This window comes from Varanus komodoensis, unplaced genomic scaffold, assembly GCF_004798865.1.
Source record: "Varanus komodoensis strain SLA01 unplaced genomic scaffold, ASM479886v1 scaffold72, whole genome shotgun sequence".
NCBI classification, from domain to species: domain Eukaryota; kingdom Metazoa; phylum Chordata; class Lepidosauria; order Squamata; family Varanidae; genus Varanus; species Varanus komodoensis.
The window spans coordinates 1923611-1949840 of NW_025336374.1; the positions used below are offsets into that span (position 1 = coordinate 1923611).

The 26230-nt window shown below is 41.2% G+C and overlaps 1 protein-coding gene across 5 annotated transcripts in view; it reads right to left on the reverse strand.

Annotated features, from left to right (window-relative positions):
- Positions 1-26230, reverse strand: part of PALM2AKAP2 (PALM2 and AKAP2 fusion) — a 260551-nt gene that overhangs the window by 105794 nt on the left and 128527 nt on the right. For all 5 annotated transcript variants that reach the window (XM_044452463.1, XM_044452462.1, XM_044452461.1 and 2 more), the window contains one exon: positions 3202-3275. In XM_044452463.1, coding sequence (XP_044308398.1) covers positions 3202-3275 — 74 coding nt within the window. The remainder of the gene's footprint in view (positions 1-3201; positions 3276-26230) is intronic.

Genomic DNA, 26230 nt, shown 5'->3' on the forward strand with positions numbered 1-26230 from the left:
CCATTAGTCCTTAACTTTGGTTGTGTTTGCATAACATGGCAAACAACTCTGCATGGTTACCATGGTTCATGGGTTTTTACCATGATCTACCTGACAGACAATTAAGTGGTTTTTATTTTATTGTGGTTTCCGTCCTCTCTGCTCAGCCCTCCTGTTGTTGGCATGTATTCTATCAGCCACTGTGCCTGAAATTCAATCCCAAGGCGCATTGCTCCTTGTCTCTACCTCCTGGCTCTTCCCCATTGGTCTATACATAGAAGCTGGATGGCTGGATCATCTCCTGCAGTTGCCACTCCTTCCAGAGAACTCTGTGGTAGTTGTATACCTGGACCACGGAAACCATGACAACACATGGTTCAGGCAACACAAGCCATGGTGGTCTGAAGAAATCATAGAACCATTGTTTCAAACTTAACCCGTTGAAATACCATGACTGAATTTGGACAAAGGCAGAGCAACAATGATGAAAAACCACCATGGCTTGTCATGTTGACTGAATCCATACATGACCTGTGCTCAGTAGGGCTCTCTTCCCTGTATCAAAGAGTGGCGAAAAATAGTGTCAGTTTCTCCATTTCCTTCATCTCTAGACCTTCTGCTCTCCAGTAAAACTGGAGAAAGTTGGGAGAAAGTCATGCCCATACCTCCAGTGCTAAATGGACCCAGAGAGGTCCGCCTGGCACCGTCGTTATTTGTTTTTCGGCACCAGGCGAAGACCTTTTTATTTAAACGTCATTTTAATTGTTAATATTATTTATTTTATATCTCTGGCCAGGTCGTCTCAAATTATATTGTTTTTATATTATGATTTTTTATTTATTGTTGTGAGCTGCCCCGAGGCTTCGGCGAATGGGGCGGCATAGAAGCTTCCTAAATAAATAAATAAATAAATTCTTAACTATCCCTTTGTCTGCTTTTCCAGTGAAACTGGCTGCACTGAATCAGCCTTGTCAACTTTCTTGGAAAGTAGAGGAATGACGGAAATAGAAGCAGCATGGGTCAGAACAGCACCTAAGGGGTGTAACTTCTTGCAAATGTTGTCATAGAAAAATATGGGAAAACCCAGCTGACCTAAAATGTGCATTTCCCCCATCCAACTGCTCAGCCCTGCTGTGACAGGAAGGCCACTGAGCCGATCGATGCTAGCGGCTTCCTTACCATTGCCATGGCCACCAATAGTATGACTGCATTGCTGACGGAGGCCAACCTATATAGGAATTTGTTTGCAGGTTTGTAGAATGGTGGTACTAGGACCAAGATTTATAAAAACAGCAGTGGGACACCAGACATTACAATATTCAAATTCTGTATATAATGATTAACTTAGACAGTTTTTCAATCCTTTAGAATGCTCTTTCTTGTACATTTCTATATGAGTAATTGGACACTTTTAAAGTACTGTGTAAAAGGTCATTTCAATAGTAGACTTTGCAGTGCATCCAATATAAGACTTCGTAGTGAGCACCATCCTGTTTTCGAGGAGCAGTCTTGATTGAACTGACCTTTATGCTGTATTGGATTTACAGAAATCCTATACAGCTAGGATCACCTGGAGATCACATCTGTCTCTTTCTTATGTAAGTTTCTTTACCATTTTTAGTGAACTAGTAAAGTAGTTAACAAAATAAGAATATAACCATAAAGCATAATCATTCAGATATAGTTAAACAATCCACTGGTAAATAATAAAAGTGAAACTATTCTGGCTGGGGTCACACCTCCTTGAAACCCTACCTGAAGAGATGGGCCTTAAATGGATGTCTGGAAATCAGGATAGGAATTGCCCAAAGTCAACAGGGAGACTCTTCTACTGAGAACACACACACACCCGCACACCCGCACAGTACGCTGTGTTGTCACTGCTGAAACTGCTGATTGCTACCCAAAGGGCTCCACTTTTCTCCAAACAGAAACAACTTGGAATTTTGCCAGTTATGCAGTTCATGCATCACCTATGAAAATCAATGAAAATGAAATGTCCTTCAAGGGCAGGATGTGATCTCTTAAATGCATTCATGTCTTCTAATTAGGTTTTGCAGAGAGGGTTTTTCAAGACACCCACCAGTTTCCAATTAGTGAGAACTATTTCAATGCTTTTAAAAAAATAAACTAAAACTGAAACTTAAGTACATGCACACGACGGGGCTTTGATAGGTTGTTCTGCTTGAAAGGATTTTCCTTGTTTGTTTATTTTTCTAAAAGTTTAACTTTTTAATAAAGATCCTTTACTGAATAAGGAGGTTTAATTACATGAGCACACTTTCCAATAGGAAGGCTGACTCAGTGTTATTCCTGATGCAATGTGAGCAAAATCAGCAAAACACTGTGGCAGAGAAAACAAACAGAATAGCGTAGCAATTTCAGGGGCATACTATAAACCAGATGGTTTTTTTTAAAGTACTCAGATCAAACCTTAAATCCCATGTGCATCCCAGTAAACATGATTTCATTTACCGTACCTACTATAGAACAATGTATAATGCAAAGCATTATAATATATAGTATGTGATCAGCAGCACAAATTTACATTTTTAGCCTTATGCAATGGAATAGAATTTCTTTGGATAAACGATGTTTCTTTGAGCAAATGACACTCTTTCACATGCCTCTAAGTCTTGTTGCTTCTCATATCATTTATCTCTAAAACTACATGTGTATCAAGGCTTTTCAAAGACTGCATCTGTTGTGAGGACACTGATGTTCCTTATTTAAAAAAGAATTCCATTTACTTAATCAGTTAATAAGACAACTCAAGAAAGATAATGATGGGCTAGGCAGATGTGATCTCCTAGGCAATATGGAGTAAGCTCCTCATTCTGTGAGAGAGAAAGAGTAGACAATTCCCCAATATGATCCTGCTGGAGAGGCCGAGACTTAGGAAGGGCGCTTTTGATCAGTCAGTCCTTTTATTCATATACCACTTTTCCGTTTACTAGGGATATCTGGGCAATGTAAAATCTCTTTCATCTGCACTTGAAGATCGTTGGATGACTTTTGTTCTGTCACCTGCTCATTGAGGCAACTGGATTCCACAAAAATTTGTAAACATATTTACAAATGCCTCCAAAATATTCAAATTCTCAAAAATGGAAGGCTCTTTCTAGTAATACTGAGTAGAACATACAAGACAAATGCAGTTTGATTCAATACTGGCTGCCATATAGCATTCAGGAAAACATGGACAGATTCATACCAACTTACCATGTTTGTGTCTGTCACTTCTACTGCAGGGCTTCCACTTATGTCCTCCAACCAGGCATTAAATCCTGTTGGGTCTATGAAGAAAGAGACATGATTGTTAAACGTCTGCTCTATGCACTGGTGATTAGAACACACAAAACTCAAGAGAAAAGAACAGTGCAAGTTAAAGGCAGTCAACATTACTAATATTAGCATCCAATCTGACAAAATGGGCTGGATCCAAAGCGCCGCACCTGTTCCTCAGGAGACTTTGGGTTCACGTTTCTCAAAAAGGAGCCCTTTCAATTCAACCTTCTGCTCAAACGAAAAACAATTTCAAAGCCAAATTCATGACGTGGTATGGGATTTTTTTCTGAACTCTAGAATGGACAGAAACCCTGCATCTCTTTTGGAAGATGATCTCCTTATCTACTGGACCTTCCACTAGGACACATCAGCTGTTGATACCACACATGAAAACAATTACTTCTTTAATCTGTATCCTTCTCTTGTATACATCTTTCCAATCTGAAGTTCTCAGTTGATCCAAAAATGAGGCTCTTAAAGCAGGGATTTTTCATTGTCATCATTTATTTATTTAAAGTTTTTATATGCCATCCCCTTGCTCTATAGCCTTGGGACGGCTCACAGAAATAAATAAATACAATATAAATAACAAGTTACAATTAAAACCCGAAACACCCTGGCTGCACAATTAAAACCTATAAATATTAAACATTGTTAAAATATTGTTTGAATAAAAAGGTCATTAATTTATTACATGTATATCCTGGCTTTTTATTTCTCACAAGGAACCCAAAGCAGCTTACTTCTGCTTTGTGTCTTCTTCTCTCCATGTTATCCTCTCAAGTAGATGAGGCTGAGGATCAGGGACTACCTCAAAGTTACCCAGTGAGCGTCATACGTAACTGAGGACTAGAACCTGGAGCTCCCAAGTCCCAGTCCAACACTCTAACCACTATATCACACGGACTCTCTTCGGTCAGCATCTGTATTCTTTTGGGCACTTTATTTTGGATATAAAGCAGAAAACAATGGAAACATGCCACATTCTTGATGTAAAGGCATCATGTTAATCAAGGAATCAATTATTGTGACACCTTTTTCACTAATAAGCTTGGAGCCCTGATAAAATGTGAGCCTGATCTGGCTGGCATTTGCCCTTTGTCTGTCGCTGCTGTAGCAGAAGGAGCATCACAGTGGCTGAACATGGATAGCACACCATATGGCCATTATTTCGTACCTCTACTTTACCATTCTTTTCTAAAGACTTACAGACAACAAATATTTGCATAGTAAGGAAGGACAAGGAAGCATACCGAATTCAGTGTTCGGGTAAACATTTTTTTATATTCCACCCTGGGACGTAGAATCCAAACTCTGAATATGTTACATTCAACACTGCAGGGCAAATGAGCATCAGTTCATGCCCTTAATGTTAATTCTGTCACCCTTTTTTCATCTGGTTGTGTCTCAGGACCATTCCATGAGGCCTAGTTCCGTCAATCAGCACTCATCGCCAGGGCAGCCTTTGACCCGCCTGTGTGCTTGCTGACTTCACTTAAGCTGAGCGCGCGGCTGACTTTTTTGCTTGCTTTGATTCACTGATGATTTCAGCCCTGAATAGCACTTTGGATGGTTGATGGAACAGCAACAATCAGAGGGGATGGGCGGCGGGTGTCTGTGTGTTGCGAGGTGGTGGTTGGGAATGCAACAGAAGGGAAACAAAGTTGAGAGAACAGTCCATCCTCTGAAAGGCAAAGAGGGCTCCAAAGGGAGGAGGAGGAGATGGGCCTGTTGGAGGAGGCCAGTTCTCAGCCCTATCTGGCCGGCAAAGGCAACACTGCCTTCTGGTTAACATGGGAGACTGGTCAGTTTCTACTTTCCTACCCTTGCAATAAACAGGTCCTCTTCATTAATCAGAAATCAGATTTATTCGCTCCAATCCGATATTAAAATATGACAGTACTATTGATTATAAAGAGGGATGTTAGAAGCGTGATATCTGGAATTTGTCCTGACTTCCAGTATTAATCCTTGTGGGGTCCTAAGGATACTTACGCATTTCCCCCCTCAAATCTCATGGAAGCACAAGTGTTTTCCTTTTAAAATACTGCATGGTTAGCAGCCACCCTTCAGAACTGCTGTAGTGCTATAAAGTGGCCATTGTATAGTTAAATGAGAGTTTCCACCACGTCGGGAACTGCAAATGTTCTGAAGAGGCACTTTTTCATTTCTTTATTAACTCTGATTGTGGTTCATTTGACCCCAGTGCCATCTAAATATTTTTTTTTGAGTGGGATGTTTTAAAGCATCATTAAATAACCAGCTGCTTTGGCATAAGAGAATACACGAAGCATGAAGTGGTACAAGGGAATGTTTGGCTTTTGAACTGTTTATACTCTTTGGGTTTACGTATGACACCCACAATGTGGGGGAATTAAGCAGGTAGAGATATATTTACAGCTTCTATAACTAGGGCTCAATCTTATCAACTATTTCAGTGGAAAGGCTCAACCCTAGAACAGATGTGCTCAGACTGGATAAAAATGTTCTTAGGCAGGTGCAGAGTGCATTTTCCTTAAGATTTAGTAACTGGAAGGAGTCCTCACACAACAGAAATTATGAAGAAAGTACTTTCATATTTTCCCTCTTGGATGCACACCTTAATGTGATGAGGGGGTCTGAAAATGTCAGAGAAACCAAGAAAAATGCCACCAGGAAGCCAGTCTTCTAGCAGGGGCACCCAAGGCAAAATGGTCAAAGCTGAGGCATCCGACCAAGATGCACCCACCCTCTCCAAGAGTAACAGCTGTCTCTGCAGAAGAGCGTAGGCATCTCTAACAGAGATTGGTGCTCAGAAACTCCAGAAGGGCAGCCGCTGAAGGTGACACTGGCACAGGATCTTCCGCAGTGAAGGTCAACGCTGGTTAGTATAGCACAGAAATGCTGATGGTAACTCACTTCTGAACATCCTTACCTTGTAAACCCTATGATGAAACAGTCTAAAATGAAACAGGAGGCAGTGCCAGAAGATAAGATACCCAGGTTGGAAGGCACACAGCCAATTGCTGGGGAACAGCAGAGAATGAGTATGATTAGCACTGTTGCTAATGATGCAACTAGGTCAAAGCCAGAAGAAAGTCTAGTGGCTGACATGAACAGAGACAAAAGGACGGCTAATACAGATCACAAATGGACTATGTAATTGGACATACAGGATGGAGATTCAGTATTCTTATTGCCTGAGTAAGTCCAGGAGCAGAGTGTGATAGTGACCACAAACACTCCCTCCCTCCCTCCCTCCCTCCCTCCCTCCCTCCCTCTCTCTCTCTCTCTCTCTCTCTCTCTCTCTATATATATATATATATATATAAAATCAGATTAAAACTGAAAAAGATCACTAACAGAAGCATAGTTGCAACTTGAATAACACTCCTGAGAAGCTTCTGCTGGTGGTAAAGAAATGAAATTAATAAATAATATAGAGTAGCTTATTGAACAGATTATTGAATTCAATTGACCATGAGCCAGAAGAACTGTGGACTGAAACCAGAGACATTATTAGGGAGGAATGCCAAAAAGACAATTCCTATATCAGAAAGAGAGGGGGGAAGCCTAGATGGATGAAAGAAGAAACATGATTGATAAGGATAGCTGAGAAGCAAACACAAAAGGTGACAGAAATAGGGGCAGTGGCTATCACATAGGGACAAAAAGATCGATTACAGTGGGAAATGCAAAGAAAGGGACAATAATAAGAGAAGAGGAAAAACAATAGACCTCATCCAGAAGATCCAAGAAATCAATCGGGAATTCAAACCCAGATTAGGAATGCTGAAAGACAAAATAAGGAGAAATATTATCTGACCAGAATAAAATAAAGAGAAGGTGGGAAGAATACATGAAGGAACTTTACAGAAGATATTAAAAGAAGACAGACTCCTTCAAGGAGTAATCCTATGAGGAAGAACCTGTAATATTAAAAAGTGAAGTGAAAGCTGCTCTGGAAGCACTTGGAAGGAATAAAGTATGCAGCATAGACGGGGTACCAACAGAATTTTTCCAAGTGGTAGAGAATGAATGAATTGGTGTGAATCCTAATAAACAACATGCCAAGAAATATGGCAAATAAAACGATGGCCCACAGGGTCAATATATAATTGTGAATAATTTTCCATAGCTTGGCTCAGTCATCAATACAAAGGGAAACTGCTGCCATGAAATTCAGTAACAGACTTGAAAGGAGAGCAATGAAGGAAACAGGAAAAAACATCAAGTGGAAGGATGCTTCACTAGAGACCAAGGCCAAGATAATCTGAACTCGTATTGTATTCCTGATCTCTCTGAATGGATGTGGAGGCTGGACAGTGAACAAAGCTGACAGGAAGAAAATTGATGCGTTTGAAACCTGGTTCTGGAGGAGAGCTTTGCAAATAACTTGAACCAACAGAAAGATGAGCAAGTGAATCCTAGATCAAATCAAACCAGAACTTTCCCTGAAATCAAAAATAGTGAGCTGTCATACTTCAGGCACTCTTTGAGCAGACAAGACTGACTGCAGGAGACAATAATGCTAGGGAAAGTTGAAGGAAGAAGAAGGGGAAGACCTATTTTTAGATGAAATGATTCCATAAAGGCACCCACAGTTTATAAGAGCTCAGCAGGACTGTTCCTATTTGGGATGGTATTCATTCCTACAGTTGCAACAAGATTGAGAAGACTTCATAGCACAAAGCAACAGCCTCTTTCATATCAGAGGATTGTGGGTTTTATTTTTAAATTAGATTTCTGGCATATCTTTTTATTAAGAAATGAAACACTGAGACAGGAAGCATTATTTCAACAGATGTTAGAGAGAGATTATAATTCTTTTAGATTACAAAGATGCTTTGATGGCCATACTAGCCAGTATGCTTAAAGTAGGAATCAAATAGAAATGAGTTAATTTTAAATCCATCATGTGCAAACTGGCTCAATGGAAAAAAGGAAATTTTGTTGTTGCTGTTTAGCGAAGTTGCATCTGACCCATCGCTGCCCCATGGACATCATTCCTCCAGGCTCTCCTGTCCTCCAACATCCCCTGGAGTCCACTTAAGCTCAAACCGACTGACTGCATCTAGCCACCTCATCCTCTGCCATCCCCTTCTTCCTTTGCCATCAACTGTTCCCAGCATCAGGGTCTTCTCCAGTGAGTTGTCCCTTCTCATTAGGTGGCCAAAATATTTGAGTTTCATCTTCAGTATCTGGCCTTCCAAAGAGCAGTCAGGGTTGATCTCCTCTAAGACTGACCGGTCTGATCTCCTTGCAGTCCAAGGGACTCGCAGGAGTCTTCTCCAGCACCACAATTCAAAGGCCTCAATTCTTCAGGCCTCAGCCTTCCTTATGGTCCAAGAAAGGAAAATGGCCATTGCCTAATTTGAAATTCAGATACTGATTATGAGAAAACAGAACTTGACTTTGAACCTGATCTTGATTTTTTTCAAGAAGGAAAGGAAATGGTTTGGGCAGGAATTTGTGATCTGGTGAGAAGAGCAGTTTGCTTTATCTCTATAATATTTTCTCTAGTTGTGGTGACCAGAACTGTATACAGTATTTCAAGTGTTGTTATACCATCGATTTATAGGGCTTTATTTTTATTATGTACTTGATTTATGTACTTGTACTATATACAGAGAATTTACAGGAAATATAAAAGTTAAAATTAGCAGCTGATTACAGAACACAGGCTGTGTGTTGCGTAGTTTCATACATGTGTGCATGTATGAAACTACCATTAAAGGGCATTATTATATAGAGTGTGTGTATATCGTCAATTTGGACAATTTAAGTGTGCACCAAAGTACTTTCAGCATACACCTAAACATGTAAAGTATGACTAGAAGAAACTTAAAATATTGCTTATACTTTTTAAACATTCAGATCCTCTCCAAGGCTCGAGGAAGCTTTGAACAAAAGAGAATATTAAAGAATGTGTCTGACAACAATGCCTTCTTTGCATTTTTACTCAAGAGTAGGCACAATATTCCTGGTCTTAAAAACCTCTCCATTCCTCCCACCCCACCTGCATGCTACAGGCCCACTCTGGAACAAGCACCCTACAAATGTTTGAAAGTAAAAATAAGAGGTCCACACACAGCCCAGTGCACACTTAAGTACCAAAAAAAAAAAAGGTCTGACAGCTCTCAGCATTTCCCAACCAGCCATGCTGGTTTTGTCCACACACAGGAAAGACTGCACTCTTAAACAATGTGCATTTTGGCCCTTAATACCACTAGATTTTGTAGAAAGCTACAGGAAGAGGTGGACTGCCGAAAGAACAGTGTAGCTTTAAACCCCATTGGGAGGCATCCCATAACCTTGCAGCAATTGCAATAAGATATCATATAGTTGTCAGCCAAGATCGGCTGCAATTCCCTGCTGAAGAGACACTGGCAAGCTTCACTTTGCATAATGTGTGAAATTACTGCGTGGAGTGGCCTGCAGTTTCCCTGGGCAGTGGACCAATGAAAGAGGAAATACTAATTTAAGCAACCAAGCTTTTCTCTGCTTGCTTGCTTGCTTGACTCTCTGTCTGCTGTGTATTCTTTGAGCTCAGTCCAATCTAGGCTACCTTCAGGTTATTTCACTCTGGGTATTTGAACACAAATTGCAATAGCAAGAAAGAAATAATGGCAGTAAAGTACATTTTTACTAGACACTTCTAAACCATGTATAGCATACTTTTCTGCTAGGAATGTCTGCCCAAACTCCTACTTTTGAGTAGTGGGTGGCAAAAGCAGCAGCGTACAAGAAGCCAGTTTTGTTAGTGGTGGCCCAGTTCAGATGACTGTCTAAACCATGAGTGTGAATGAGCAGTGTGGTACCCCAGATTTCTGCAGAGCAACAGCTTATATTCTCACTTGAAGAACAAAGCATAGCTCTCAGTGATCTGGGGAACTGTGTTTTGTTCTAACTAAAGTTCATTAAAATAAAAGAAGATCGAACAATGGCTTTCTGTTCTGATTCATTAACTAATTTTGGTTTATACGACCATTAGAACTAGGTGTTTATCGGATATAAGCAGCTGCCTGCAGTAGATACACAATGGTAGCAGTGTGCATTTGTAGGCAGTTTTTTATGCACCATTGTAACTTAGGCGGGCTGCTTGCTTGCATGCTTGAATGCGTGGCAGCTGCAAGAAAAACAGTCAAGGAAATGCAGCCTCAGAACAATCTCATGCATGCGCAGGACACATCAGAGCCTATGGCTCTCGGTAAGTGTGCTTGTCACAGTGTGTACCAATGTATTTGCAGAAGGTCTGGTTCCAGAAATGTTAGCTGGTGCAGAACGCAACAGGGCTTGTTGTTCCAGCCATATGTTGCCCTATGCTATCATTTATCATGGGTTGCCCGCTGATTTCTGGCCCTAATTCAAAGCAGTAGAGTGAATTTTATATCTCTAAATAGCTTGGAACCTGGACCCCCAGGTATTATTTCTTTTCTTACATACCCACATGCTTCATGTGGGTATCCCGCTCCATGCCCCATCATTGGCCGAGGAATAGCAGGGAGGTATGCAAGACCTTTGGAGTATCCATTTAGCTTCTTCTCCTCGTATTCCAGGCCAATGTCTTAACTATTCTCCTGCATAGAAGGTATTGATTGGGTTTGGTAATATTTTCTTGCCCTGTTTGGGCTTTCTTCCTACTAAATTTTTGAAAATGTGCTGTCTTGTTTTCCAAGATAAATTATTTGAGTGCAGGGATAACTAGCTGATTGTATAAAGTCTTCTGCAGGTGGAAAGGTGAGTTAAAAGGTTGTGGGCTCTCCCATACAGAAGAAATTCAAGTTGCAGCTGGACAGCCATCTGTTAGGGATGCATTAAGTTGGAGTCCTGCGTTGAGCAGTGCATTGAACTCAATGGCCTTATTTAGTCCTTTCCAACTCTACTATTCTATTATTCATTTTGATAAATACATAAATGTTTTTTGATAACACATATCTGAAGAGGAAACTTGGACATCATACATACAGGAAATTGAGGCTTTGTGGGTTGACTTACATTTGTTTTCATCATCACTTTATGACTCACCACCGCATGTGTGAACCGACTCCCATTTTTGATGTGGGGTGGGGATATTATGCAGTAGGTGACAAGGAGGTTCAGTGCGTGGGTCTTAATCTGTTCATTATTCATTTATACATGCAGGCTGTAATACTATGCACACTTACCTGGGAGTAAATCCCACTGAACATTTCATAGCTTGCATTTGAGTAAACATGCATAGGATAGGGTGGGCTAACAACCACCCGAAGCAAACGATGTTCTTCGTGTATGTGTGGTGATGATGTATAAACACTGTGTGCAAATCACGTTCCAACCTAGTTCCAATGAATGCTATCTCCCATCTGGGCGCCAAAGGTGTATGTGGGAATTGCTGCTGGATTTGTGGTTTGGCAGTTCTCACCCGAAGGCTTCAATTCCCTGCATGTCCTATTGCTGCTGGGAAAAATGTATGTCTGAAATGTGGCAGAATAGCTGCCAGTCAGTGTAGACAACACTAAATTAGATGGAGCCACTGGTCTAACTCAAGTCTAAGGCAATTTCCTATATTCCTGATTTTTCATCTGTAAGGCAGCAAACACAGGAGGTGAGTTGATTTCATTGCGGTCACCAAAAGCATCTGTATTCAGCTTGGTGCTATAGGTCAGGGAATGAATCAGGCATTCCAGACACCAGCCAAGTAGACTGTGATTGCTGAGCAACTGAACTACGAATCAGTAAGTTCCCAGGTCAAATAGCCCTGGTGCTATGCGCCTACTAGGTGGCCTTTGCGTAGCTCCCTCCCTCCCTCAAATGCTGCCTACAAATCAGAAATCAAGGAACATGTCTCACAGAGTCGTCACAGGGATCACTGAGGAAATGTATGTGAAATGCTTTGAGCTTTCAGAGGCCCCAGGTAACTGCTTGTATTATTTTGATTATTGTGTGCTTTGGGGCCTAACCAGCTGTCTGAACATATTGCAGCATCAAATCTTCTGCAAGGCAAGAAATGAAATGTGTTTCTGTTGTGTTGATGATGCTACCCTGAACAACTGTGTAAAGTTGTTCCCTGTATATTGGGCAGAGATATTGATTGCAGCTGTTGCCCCATGTGAGATCTACTGACAACAGCAATTTAGATAATTTGCACTCTATGGAGTTCCTTATTCTTTCTGAAGGGGTTGCTGCCAGAGTGAAAGAAAAGAAAGGTTAGTTGCCAGGGAAACCCTTCTGAAATATTTCTGTGGCTTGAAAAATACCCTGGAAAAGAATCCCTATATTCATAGTACCAACAGTCTTTTGAAAACCTGCCTCTTCAATTCCTCGAGTTGTCATAAAGGGCCATTATGTGGATGACTTCATTGTATTTCAGAGCCACCACATGTCAGTGTGTGATCACAATGACATCTCCCACATGGAAGATCTATTTTCTTCTTTGCACAGCTACACAGCAGGTATATCAGATGGCCAGCTGTCAAGGTGCCTTAGCGTGATGATGGGTGGGGTGTTCGTGTCTAGGGAAGGTCTGCATGTTACAGGGATTCTTGGCACTAGCGTCTGGAGCAGTGGGGCTGTGCCCGCATGTATGCCCCAACCTGGGTCCCATGTTGCACAGTACTCACTTTGTCCCACAGAATTTAGAGGGAACCACTGAGAGCCAAGAAACAACCTTTCAGCCATGTCTTTTATGATGTGAATGGAGGGGCACAAACTATTTCCCCCAGGGCTTGGGTGGCCACAGACACGCCTCTGTTTGAAGAGCTGTCAGAGGAAAATCCTGTATTTGCTTGGTTCCAAGATCAAGGGCCATAAGAAGAGAGAGCAGAAGAGCCCCTTCGAAGAGGTCCATCCAAGAGTTAGCACCTGGGCAGCAGGCTGGGCAGATACATGGGTCATACCTCACTATGGCAAGATGGGCTGCACTGCTGTTTTAGCTGTATTTTAACACTTGCACCTCTGCATATACATTAGCATTTGCAAGCACGAGTCTTCTCTTTGGGTGATGCGACCCTCCCTTTTGGCACTTTGTAAGTGGTCATGCTACTTATGCTTGGAGGAAAGACTAGAGGAAAACCACTGTGCATCCACAGGGATTCGTTTTAATCCTGTTAAAACTTGTAACACTTTCTTAAGGCACTGGGTGGAGATCACATAGCTTAGCTTTTATTGGAAGACCACAACTGGCTCCCCAGTAAGTTTCCAAACTGAATTCAAAATTCTGGTCTTAACAGTTACAGTCCTACTAGGCTTAGCGGCCCAGTACATATATTGCATGGCCTTTTACTACAGTGGCCTGTTGTCTACTAAGAACATGACCTGAGGCATTTCTCCAGGCAGCTGGATGATAACGAGGCATGAGTCTTGTATTTCCTTCCTTCCTTCCTTCCTTCCTTCCTTCCTTCCTTCCTTCCTTCCTTCCATTTCAGTGAGTTGATTCAGCCCTGTCTTTAATAAACCTTTTCAGTGAGAGCTCCTTGTTTTTGGAATACTCTTCCCAGAGAGTCCTGCTTGACATCCTTGTTACTTTCATTTTTATCATTGTTATTATTTTCATATTACCTTTATGCCCAAACTTTCTTCCTCTTGCAAGGAACTCAAGGCAGCTTACAAAGTTCTCCATCTTATTCTTGCAACAACAACTCTGTGAGGTAGGGTGAGAGGTGGTGACTAATCCAAAGAGAGACCTGGTGTACTCCACTGCTGACTGGGGACTAGAACCTGGATCTCCTGGGTTCCCAGCCCAACTCTCTAACCCCAGTGACACACTAGGTGGTGGGCAAAACCACTTTGTTTATCCAAGCTTTTAAGAACCACACGTGTTAGCATTTTTTAAACTTAAGAGCAGTTTTGATATTAGCATCTGTTCAAAAAGGCTGTTGCTATTTCAGGACATGCTACACTTCGTCGTTTCCTATGTTGATTTTACTTGAACTTTGATCATTTCTTGCAGCTTTGCTAGCTGTCCTGGAAACATAAATTTATCTGGAAGGGGAGGATATAAATGGCATCCATCAATACATAAGCAAGATATTATAATAATGGTCATCTTCATGTAGATGATCATTTTCCAAAGCAAAATTGATGTCTCTGTTGTATTACTAAAGAACACTGCAGCCATTATTGCTAAATTGGAAGACCATGTGTCAGTGTTCACATGATCCAACTATCCGGATTTAGAAAACATGACTTGAAAATTGTAATAAATACATTTTGACACAGTGAGGATGTATCACTTTCTCTAGTTAAGAGCTTGATATACCAGATGGGAACTATTTACGATAGAGTACACTAGAAATGAGTAAGAATTATTACCATGTTACAGGCATGCTTTTTCTATTGCTCAATAATGCTTGACTGGCTTGTAATGAGCTAGCAATGCTGGGTTTTCTGTTGCCTTTTCCCTGCTGCAGTTTTAATAGCACGTGATAATAACTATAATGGTTACTACCTATTAGAATAACTAATAATAAACAATATCTTTCTCACAGTAAGTACTTAGCACCCAGCATACTTTTTATTGCAGTCAGTCACTTGGAGAAATGGGCAAGATGCTTTCCATTTCAAACCACATCCTCGAGGCAAATCTGCTGGAATTACTCCAATATTTCTCACTTTCAACCATAAACCACCTATATTTCCTCACAGCTCGTTTGAATCTATCCTGCACTTTCTAAAAGCGATTCTCATTCTCTGAAATGCCAGAGCACCATTTACAAATGCTCTGTGGTTCATCTTTTAAAGTTAATGTAATCCTATAAATATTTTCCTGGGTAAGCCCCACTGCAAACAGTGGGATTTACTTCCAAGTTGGCATGCATAGGATTGCTCGGCACAGCAGTTTTGACTCCTGATCAACTCAGATGGAAGCAACTAAACATAATCATAAAAGAATGCCTTTCTCTTAAAAACATTGTGAAAAGAATGCTAGAAATTCCCAGACCACATAGCAATTGTAGATGTTCAACAGTTTAAACACGTTTCAGTGTCCCTCATTAGTTACGCAGGGGTGCATCACAGAGCAGCACTCCTGTATCCCCCATAAATATGAGGCTGTATTTCCTTGTTATGAGCTATACTGTAAAAAGTGGCATCTGGCAACATGTTTATCTCTATTATAAACATGATGCTCTCCTTTTCCAAACTAAACATCTTAATTAAAATAAGGTATTATAAAGATTGTATAAACTTTTTGTGCACCTGCATTTCATAGTGCTGACATTTTCATGAATCTCATTTTGCCAAGCAAATATAGACATCTGTACCTAAATGCATTGGAACTACTGTGAGTATAGGCTTCAAGAGAAACTCAAATTGTATGGTTATCTCTTATACTGATATTGTAGGTATAACTTGAACTAAACCCCAAAGCTCTTTTTATACTCATTTTCTTTTCTTCTGGGTTTGTGTCGGCCTCACAGATTCTCTTTCTTGTCCTTAAGTAGGGTTACTTCCACAAATTGAAGGGTGCTTTTTTGTCTATTTACTTCTCCACCTCCCAATGTATCAAAGGCATTAGCTGAGAGCAGCCCTGGTGAGTGGGTGGGGGTGTTTCCTTGAAGGAAGGGCAGTGTAAAAATAGAATAAAAGAGCTAAACAGTTCTGAACCAAGCCTTTTGAGATAAGCAGGATAAGTGGCACACAGAAGTCATATTGGTTTTTATTTACTGCCTTGTAATAAAGGGGATGGGTCTCTCCATATAATTTCCTTTAAAATAAAATACCCAGTCCAGTCAGCTCATGCCAGATTTGCAAGTGGATGTGTTCACTTCCTAGGAATCATTCACAGGGAATCCAGAGAAGCAAGCTAACGCATCCGGATCCCTGTTGAGAGACCTTTCATAGCCCAACCTCTGAGAGGGTGTCTTCCCCCTTACCCGTCTAGTCAGCCACTGAGGCCATCAGATGAGGCACGTCTACTGGTTCTACATGGACCTGTGGCCCGCCTGGAGTCCACTCTTGAGTAGAACTGAGCATTGGCTCCCTCTGTACAAAACTCCCTGGCCTGTTGAAGTCTCAGGAACCAGTTTTGTTTTTATTTAAACAAGCCTTCCCTGATTAACTGGCAGTGGGTTTATTTACATAATTGAATTTCTGATCCTTTTTATTTTTATTGTTCATTGCTCAGGAAACCTGTTAAAAAGCAGTATATAGATGTTGCAGATGGATACATCAAAATAAATTTGTGCCTGAGGTGTTAGGACCTTTCCCAATGACTCTGTTGACTCCTGAAGTCTGTGTTTAGGCACCTTGCTAACATCTATTTCTAGGTGACTCAGGCACAGAGGAGGTTCTAGATTTGGTCTGAAATGGGCAGAAGTCCCCTGCCTTTTCCCTTACATTAGTGGCAGAGGGATCTTCTCCCAAATGGGTACATTTCCTCTGTTGTAGGGCATACAGTTCTATAGTGCCACACTTTTTTCCAGGATTGTGCCAATAAACTCACTAAAGTACTGAGTATTTGCCCGGACCTCCACCCCAATAGCCCCAGTGGGCACCAGGGACAAGCACCCAGGAGGAAAGATATATGAGAAGACAGTGTAAATCCAGCCATTTTAACAAGACTATTTCCTTCCATTTCTAGGAGAGGAAAGATTTGATGTATGCCAAGGGGAGGACATTTCCTAAGACGGTTTCCTCTTTGGTGTACAGAGCGCCTAGCCAAGGTTTTTTTTTTTTTTTTTTTTGGTCGATGTAGTTGTTATGCATGGATAGCTAAACTGGTTTTGACTTTTACTGCAGGCATCTGTGCAAGGTACAGAAATCTAATCCCGCTTGTCCACGTGGCGTAATTCTGTCTTTCAAATTCTACTTTACCTTTCGTTGTCTTCGATGGGCAGGCTATGCAGTGTCCTTTAAGCACCCACTACAAATGCCAATAGCATTTCAGTGTGTGCAAACAACGTAAGCAATGGAACCAAAAGCATCATCTGAAGATCAGTGACAACTAGCTATCTGCATATGGGAAAAGCTTAGAACAAAGCATCTTTTCTTGGATACAGTGGAAGTTTTGAAGAGTGTTGACAATGCATAATATTTTAATTATGAATCAGATCTTAGGCATGCAACACTATTAGATATGCAACACTGTGAAAATTGTTTGTGCTGTAAATTACCATTATGGAAAATGCATGATTTCAGACAATGAACTGAAAAACCCTCAAGAAACTGAAGTTCATCCATCATCAGCATCATTTCTGATTTCTCTTCTTTCTTTTGAATATCTTTTGCAAAATAGATGAACTTAATTTACTTCAAACTCCTGCATTTGCTCTCTTTATGCATCAGTTTTTATAACCGGTGACTTACCAAGTGCTTTTCTATTCAAGGCATTTATCATGCACTCCTCATTCCTTACTCATGGTTGTTTACAGGTTCTTCAGATCAATGATTCACAAAGTGGGCAGCACTGCCCCCCTGGTGGAAAGATCTAGGGTGGGGCAGTGATTGGTTGTTTTAAATTTCTAGTAGAGCAATAAACCTAATACAAATAAAGATACTTGGAGGTGCCAGGGGTGAGCTCTAGTAAGCCAGCATACATGGCTGGTGGACATACATGGCCTGTAAGCCACTCTTCATAAACCTGTGTTCCTCAAGATATTTTTGACTTCAGTTCCCATCAGTTCTAGCCAAGATAGTCATAATCAGAAATGCTAGGATTTGTGGCACAAATTTTTGGATGACACCATCTTGGGGAAGGTTGCCTTTTTTAAAACAAACCTCTGTCTTTCCATGGACTGATCTTGCTTTCATGTTCAGGAGAAGCTTGCTGGATGAGTAATGAATCTTTGCCCCAGAACAAAGGGCATCCTAGCTTCTGCCCAGCTCCCATGAGCACATGAAAAGCTTTTCCATGGGTGCAGTGATCCCATGTAGCTGAGTACAGTTCAGGGCCTGAGGAATCCATTTTTGTTAACTTGACTGTCCTGAAGTTTGATCTCAGGAGATCAGCCAGGGACCATTTACATGCAAAACATATGCCATGTTACCGAGTTATGTTCCCCTTCCGGATATTCAGCCCTTAAAATGCAGAAAGGAGGTGCTTATTATTTCTCAGGCATTTCTTACACTTTACTTCAAAGTGCTACAGTTAATGTCCTGGCAACTGCGACTCACTTCTCCATTTGTCCGGCCACTTACATCTGGCTACACAGAGCTGCTCGGGGAAGGGAGGCAGCAGAAGGCCCCACCTCAGAGACCCATTATCTAGGACCACATTCTTCTGCTCTAGTTTTGCTAATAATTGTGGGTGTTCATGTAAAAAGAAAAGAAAATGGAAGCAACTGAGAATGGTTGTTCTACCAAAAATAAAGAAACAAAAAGTTTTAATCGAGACATTCTGTATTTTTAAAAAAATATTTTAACAACGGATATCTTGGGTGTTAAAACTTTTGTGACAGAAACTGTCTCATGTTTTTTGGGATGTAGTTAAGTTACCTGTCGATTTATTAAGCAAACAAACAGGTCAATAAGATGGGAACTGCAGCTTTGGTGTGCTACTTTATGCCTGAACTTCATTTTCACACTGCCTTATGCCATCCATTAGCAACTCATTTTAAAAGCAGCCATATTTTGAACTGCACAACATGATGATTCCTCCCCGAGTTGTGACTTCAGCTCCAGAATTTCCCCCCACCACCACCCCACCACAGATAAACCCCCCAGAGAGGACCCTGGCAATGCTCAGCGGGTGCTTGCTCTAATTTCTCTGAGCCTCAGCTCCTTGCATGTGGGGTGCATTCTTAAGGGAAGGCTCTACCAAACCTTTTTACTGTTCACACAGTGTGGAAGAGCACTTGTGGCAAGAGAGGCCTGTAGCTGTGTCTCCTTTTAGGAGGAAGTTAGCTGCGGTGCATAACTGTGCCTGTATATGCTGCTGCTGCTGCTGCTTCTAGGGTTCGATTATTACAGAATATGTTGGAGGCTGAGCAGCAAGCCTGCGGAGCCCAACCGATCAGTTGCCACAGCCAATTTGTAGTTTATATTTTTGACCCAGACACTAAATGATGTGCTAAAGGTGTTTCAAAGTAATGGGCTTAGAACAGGACTCATCTCTGTTTTGAAAAAGTAGGCAAGTCAGGAGGTTTAGTGCTGGATGAAAAAAATCTGGATGAAAAAAAAGGGGGGAGGGTAAACAAATATAGACCTGTTGGTGTTTTGAGGAAATTCTGCATCAAGGGGAAGGCAAGTTGTCTTCTGAATACAACTGCTTGGGGTAATGTTCACCTTTGGGTCACCCACCTGAGGTCCCCGGGGGTGCCAAGAGGCCACAATGCTGTACATGTCTACTCAGATGTTCGCCTTATTGAGCTACCTCGGTAAAGGATGGGGTAGAAATGCTTGAAACAAAAAAACAAACTAACAAATTACAGGGCATACTCCTAAATACATGTGTGACTGCAGCTGACCGTCTATCAGGAATGTGGGATCCTCAAGATAGTGATGGGGTGCAGCTCCTATTGGTCCCAGTTTGCATATCTGATGGTGACGGATGTAGGGAGTTTGTCTACCATCTTTCATCTGTTTCACACTCAAGGGGTACACCTGAGAGAGCTGCAGTCCTTTTCCAGATCTGAGGACTGCACCTCCATCATATATTCTTTGTCACTGTTGTCATTATTCTTTAGATGTACATTTCGTGCATTTCAGCTGTATGGAATGTAAATGGGATGGAATGGAGGAAAGGGCCCTGAGACTTCCTTCTCTTTTTGTGTTCTCACCTTCCAGCGCTGACCCTCCACTGCCTCTCCTAGCATCTCACTGTTGCTGTGACAAGAGGAGCCCCAGAGTGCGTTATGCAGAGCATCCCATGGGAGGGATGAGGGGAAAAAGGTAGACTCCCAAGTCCATGGTGAGTTAATGAGGTGTGAGAGCGTCTAGTGGAATTCCAGACGAGTAGAAACAAAGAACAGAAAAGTGAGGTGGTGTTGATGATGGGGAAGTAAGTATGAGTTAGTACTATAATATTTTAGTGAGTGGAAGGAAAATGTTTGGATGCAGGACTTCCTTGAGATTATAGAGCATCTGAAAGAGAATTACAGAGTAAAAAGAGGACAAAGACACAGAAATAGGTGCAGTGAAAAGGCAGTTTTATTTACTTTTAATACTATACAGAAAGAAGGGGGAAACCCAGAAAGTAGCCACCGTTTCAGCATGGCTGTTGCTGGCAGTGTCTAAAATCTTTTTTTTTTTTTTGTCTGTCTATGATTTTTTAAAAAAAATCTGGAAGGGGGAAAAAGCATTTACAGTCTCAAAAAGTACACTTCAGGTTACAAAGGACAGCAGCTATTTTCAGCAACTCTAAACCAGTAGTTAGCACAGCAGTTTATTATTCATTTTCTCCCCTCCAAAATGGGATTGTATTTACACTTGCTCACAAAGAAAAGTGGGCTACTAAAGCTATGCCATTTTTAAAAAAGTAAAAATAAAATTTCTACTGTCCCTCTGCCCACATCTACATTTCATGAGAAAGCTGTATTTTTACACAACATTGTCTTGCTCTCCTGTTTGAGGATCATTTTCGTTATTTATGGCACATGGAGAACCCTTTACTGGTTTGGAGTTTGCCCTATTTCTGACTTGGCATTTCATTTGCTGCTGGAAAACAAAAATGGGTTTTTAAATGGATTTGTCTCTCATCTTGGCATTTATTTATTTAGGAGACTTCTATGCCGCCCCATTCGCCGAAGCCTCGGAGCGGCTCACATATTTACACAATACCTACAACCTCAATTAAAGGGGCTGGGCCAGAATTACAGCTTTGATACAGCTAAATGCTGGAACATACTCCTGAGTAAAAATCTGTAAGATTGGCTGCAATTCCACACACAGTTCTTCAGGAATGAAATCTGCTGAATTCCCATGTAAACATGCATAGCGATGGACTAGAAAGTGGCCCTCCTAAATCAGTCATCTTTGCTTCTGAGTAAATGGAGTTAGAACATGGTTTAATGGCTACAACTCTAACATGATTCCGTTGCATTCCATGGGGAGGATAAATTTCTATTTGTCAAAATATGCTTAGTGCTGGCTGGCAAGACATGGTGTAGCCTCCTGATTTTAACACTTCAGGCCACTGAGTTTCAAGCAATGAAATCAGCTACGCATGGCCACATTTTGTGACAGCCTGGTGCTGTACAGAAATGTATGCAAGGTCTGATCAGCATCTGACATGCTTTGGGTATTTATCTAAGAAGTTAATTCTTAGATGATCCATGATGAGGTTGGACTTGCATGGCGACCCCTGTTACATCCCAACTGACATGTTATCGAAGTTTATAGAAGAGCTCTCAATGGGTCATAAAGGTCCTGAATTGTAGGCTCAAATGCAAAAACTTCAGATGTCTCCATCATGATGTCTGTGGTCACTAAGAAGCCCATTCTTGGTGCCTTCTAGATACCCTGTTTTAATTTTACTTGGGTTTTAAAAACAGTCCCCCCACTCCCCCAAATGGGCAGAGTGGCATGCTGTAAAGCCAAGTGCTCCTTCCCAGCAGTGCCAGCACCATCTTAATTCAGCTTCAGAAGCATGATTTTATGTTCTAGAGTTCAGGCCCTTTGCCTGGTACTCAGATTCTTGGGCAAGTGACTTCCGTAATTCCAGTTTGGCTTCAGCAGTTATGTTCTGAAGTGCCCTCCAACCCTAAAGCTGCCATGTTATTCACATGTGCCTTCTAGCTACTGCCCAGAAGGCAGAAAGAGGTGATGTCTCCTGGTCCCTCCCTTGATCCTGTGCCCCCAGCCCCAAGATGACAGCTGCAAAGGGCATCTAGCTGCTCAGGACTGGAAGCCCTGATCATGTGGAACCCTTACATGCGTGCAGCTGGTCATGCCTGAAGGCTCCTTTGCAGATGGCCATGTACATGTGGGTACCAGGAGTCACTCCTAAACATCCACTCGTTGGCCTATACATGGGGGCTTTTCTGACAAGGGCTTGACTTAACTAGATGGTGGGTCAGGGTTTCTCAGTAAGGGATACATTTTTTTAAAGAAAAACAAAGTACACTGGCTACTGAAAACAATGCTTGGAACGTGAAAGTCCAAGAGATTAGAGTACATTATGTGATTAAAGTTATTCCTGTTGATGTGTCATTGGAGTACCATCCGTGAACCAGGTTACAGAGATAAAATGGGGTTCTAGGATTAAGCAGGAAGAACATCTAAAGAAAAAGGGTTTTTTGGTTTTTTTGAAGAACTATGTGGGTGAAGTCCATAACATAAGCCTAAAGGTCCTATTATCATAGATGGGTCTGACCTTTGGCTTTATCCTTTCCATGCAGAATACTTTCAGCTAGGGAAGTTTTCATAAATTGTTGATCTTTTAAATCTGCAGTTTTGATTTGCAGTATGTTTGCAGACTTGCACTTTTAATTTAAATCTATCTTATTTTTTATGAATAAGAAGGCTCTCTTTCTCATTCTAAACAGGCCTGGAAAAGCTTTTTCAGAAAGGCAAGGGAAGATGAGGCAGGAACTCAGATATCAAGTTATTTACATCAGTGGGATCTTTTGTGGCTTTCCTGTGCATCCTGAAAGTATTTCTAAACAAAAAATACAGATACAAATGATACGGATGGAGGTTCTGAGGACATAGGCAGCTGAAGGGAGACATTGCACAGGATGAGATGGTGGACAAACTCTGCAATCATGTGCACATTTAATCAGAACATCCTACAGAGTTCAGCAGAGTTTACTCCAAGATAGGTGAGTGTAGGACAGCAGCCCAAGGTGGTGGAATCCTGACTCTACCAAATTAGGCTTAGACTGGAGGTGGGTCAAGTTACTCATTTATTCCCTGCTGTGCATGTTACATGCAGGAAGTTTTTGTTTTGTTCTTAACTAGCACGCTGCTGAAACTTCCCTTTGTGCAGAATGTTAATAACTCAGCCAGATGTTTTATAAGCATTTGCAGCACAGAGAGTGGTTATTGTTTTGTGGCCTTCATGAGCCTCTTCCATGTTTCTGGTGGCTGCTGCAGGGGACTGGAAATTACGGGTGTAGGGAGCAGGCATTTACGCTTCTGCTCAGGTGTTAAAAATGGATCGGCCTTTTACAAGATTGAGGCACATCCAACCAAAATGTAAGAGCACGGAGTCCTTAACAAAAGCAGACCTGCAACAGAAATGTTGCCACGTAGGGTGCTTTGGTCCAGGTTCCTAGCCACTTCATGTCTTCCAGGCGACCGCCTTCCATTTTCACTTCCTGTTTTATGTTCCCCAAAAACCTTTCCATGCCCACTGATTCGCACGCGTGCGTGTGCCTGTGTGTGTGTGTGTGTGTGGGGGGGGTGTCATTCAAGGCCTTTTTCCTGCTAGATGTTTTTTTCCTTATGAACTTTGGAGTTCATATAAGTCTGCTTTTATGACTGGATAAAAATAAAGAGGAAGGCAGAGTCTTGGCTACTTAAGGAGCCATAAATTTGGTGTCAGAAAACAGCGGTCTTCCTCAATCCGATGACCTCCATCTGTGTTAGACTACAACTCTCATCATCCTCAGCAGGCAGGTCCAATTCCATGCAGATGAAGGGATATCTAACATAATTGCATCTTGTCTGTTTCTTAGTCTTTTCTGTGCTGAATTTGACTTGAACTTCTATTTATTTGTTTAAAGGTTTTCCATACTGTCCTCATTACCAAAAGTCTCAGGATGGTCTTACAATAAAACAAAGTAAAGCACAGCATCATCTCTATAAAACCCAGTTAAAATAACATTTTAAACCTTAAAATACTGGGAAAATGAAAATGTTTTGGCTCATTGTCAAAAATAAAGTGTTGGCACCAGGCGAACTTCTGCGGAGAGTGTATTCCATTACTGGGGTGCCACCACTGACAAAGCCCCTCTCCAGGCAGTCACTCTCCTAATCTCCTTCAAAGAGGGCTCCCAAAGAAGGACCTCCAACCCAGATCTCAAGGGGTGGGCAGGCACACACACAGGGAAGGAGACACTCCTTCAGATATCCAGGTCCTTTTAATTGGGTGGTATTCCTGGACCTCATCAAACTGAAGTATGAAATTGTTATGACACAATCTGTCCAGAACACTCTTCCATTATCATGTGAAATAAAATTTAAATGTCAGTTTTTAAAGAAATGTAAGGATTTGAAAGTGTTAAATTTCCATATATAAAGAGCACCAATGAATATCGAGTAGCAACTAGTGTCTTGCTACTTGTGTTGATGTTCCTTCTGCACAAATATTGTATGTGCAACCTCACATTCTTTTCTCAACAGTTGATCATAAAATTATGTCATGAAGAAGAGACCTTAAAAATAGTCATGCAGGGAATCTTTCTGCATCCAGAACATCCAACTGCAGTATCCTACTCTTACAGTGTGAATCTCTGTCTTTCTGCAACTGTGTTAAATTAATGGCATTTTCTTAAAATAGTATTTTAAATTATCATGCAGAAGCACTTAGGGAATTTAGCACATTTGGGTTGATTCTTGACTTAATTGGAGTAATTATTAATCTATCATATAAATTTGCCTGCCTTCTGTTTTATTCTTAAGTCAGAACTCTGAATATCTGTAATGTAATATCTGAGATCCACCAATGGGGTCATAAAAGGTGGTCTTCTAAGGTGAGAACTTACGAGGCACATACAGGGTTCCTAGGATTCAGTGTCTCTTCTAGAATTAATGCAGGAGAAGGAGCCCATGCAGGGAAAATTCAGTGATGAGATGGAGGGGTATTTTTACTCTATCTCTGATAGCCTAATTTCCTAGAAAATGCCCCTCTGGTCATTTTAACCTATTTTTTAGCTCCATCAAGGTCCCAAGACTAACACTAAACTTGACCAGGACCCAAATATCATTTCCAATGCATATTCAGTAACGAGGGAAGGCTTACACAGCTTTTTCTTTCTGCAAAGGTACCTACTTCGAGAACTCAAAGTTTTAAAAGGCGGCTATAAAATGCTGAATAAACAAACACTCTCTTGCTAGATTTTGTGACCAGTCAGCAAACAAAGCTTTAGGACACCCAGTGGCATGAAATAACATGTAGTTCTAAATCATCAGGTTGAAGTAGCAGCAGGGGTAGAGTGGGGTTATGAAAACATTGACTACCACTGTCTCCAGCATTTGTCGAATATTAAATCAATTTATCATCCATCCTTATGGCCACAGCACTATGGGCTTATTGTGCCCCAATTGGTATTGGCCTGTCCTTTTTAAATGGAGGATGTCAACATCTCCATTTGACATCAACATTTTTTTCTTATTTTTGGTAGATTCATCACCTACTCATCAGCCTTGCAATGCAGATGGAAGATGAATACAGAGAGCAGGTACAAGGAGGTGTAACTACCATTTTCCAACAACCAATACATTTTTCCAATAGATTGCCAACAGCAAATGACCCACTGACTTCTACCACACTTCTGCTTCCTAGGAAACTAGGGAGTAGTAACATCCTTTTCGCGTGCCAGGCGATCTGCTTATCTGCTGCTTGCATTTCATCTTTTTAAAGGGACTGTAAATGTCCGTCTGTATCGAGAATCTAACAGAACAATCCAACCACCACTAGAGAACCTGTGCATAATGTTCGATTTTTCTGTCTTATGGGTCAAGGATCATAGCTGGATTTTAGAATTGTGCCATTCCATTCATGTTTCTGAGAAAGAAGTATGCCTTTTTGCAACCAAAAGGAGACTGAAAGAGAATGTTGTGCAGATACAGCTTTGGAACACAGCCTGCATGGGAGAAGTGGTAGGGGACCTAGGGAAAGAATTAAAATCAAGAGAATGCTAAGGCAATCTGTCCAATGGCACATCGTATCTAGTTTTGTCATTCATTTAGATAATATCACAAAGGCAAATTGGAGGAGTTATGTAAACGTATACCATACAGTACATCAGCCACAGGAAACCAAAAGAGAAAACAACCCTGTAATTCTTTTCTTTCTGTCTTGATATTACTTTAATTGAAAGGGGATGCTTGCTCTGTTAGATGGTTGTATTTTATCTTTTTTTCTTTTTTGAATTGGAAAAGGATGCAGTGATTTTGCAAA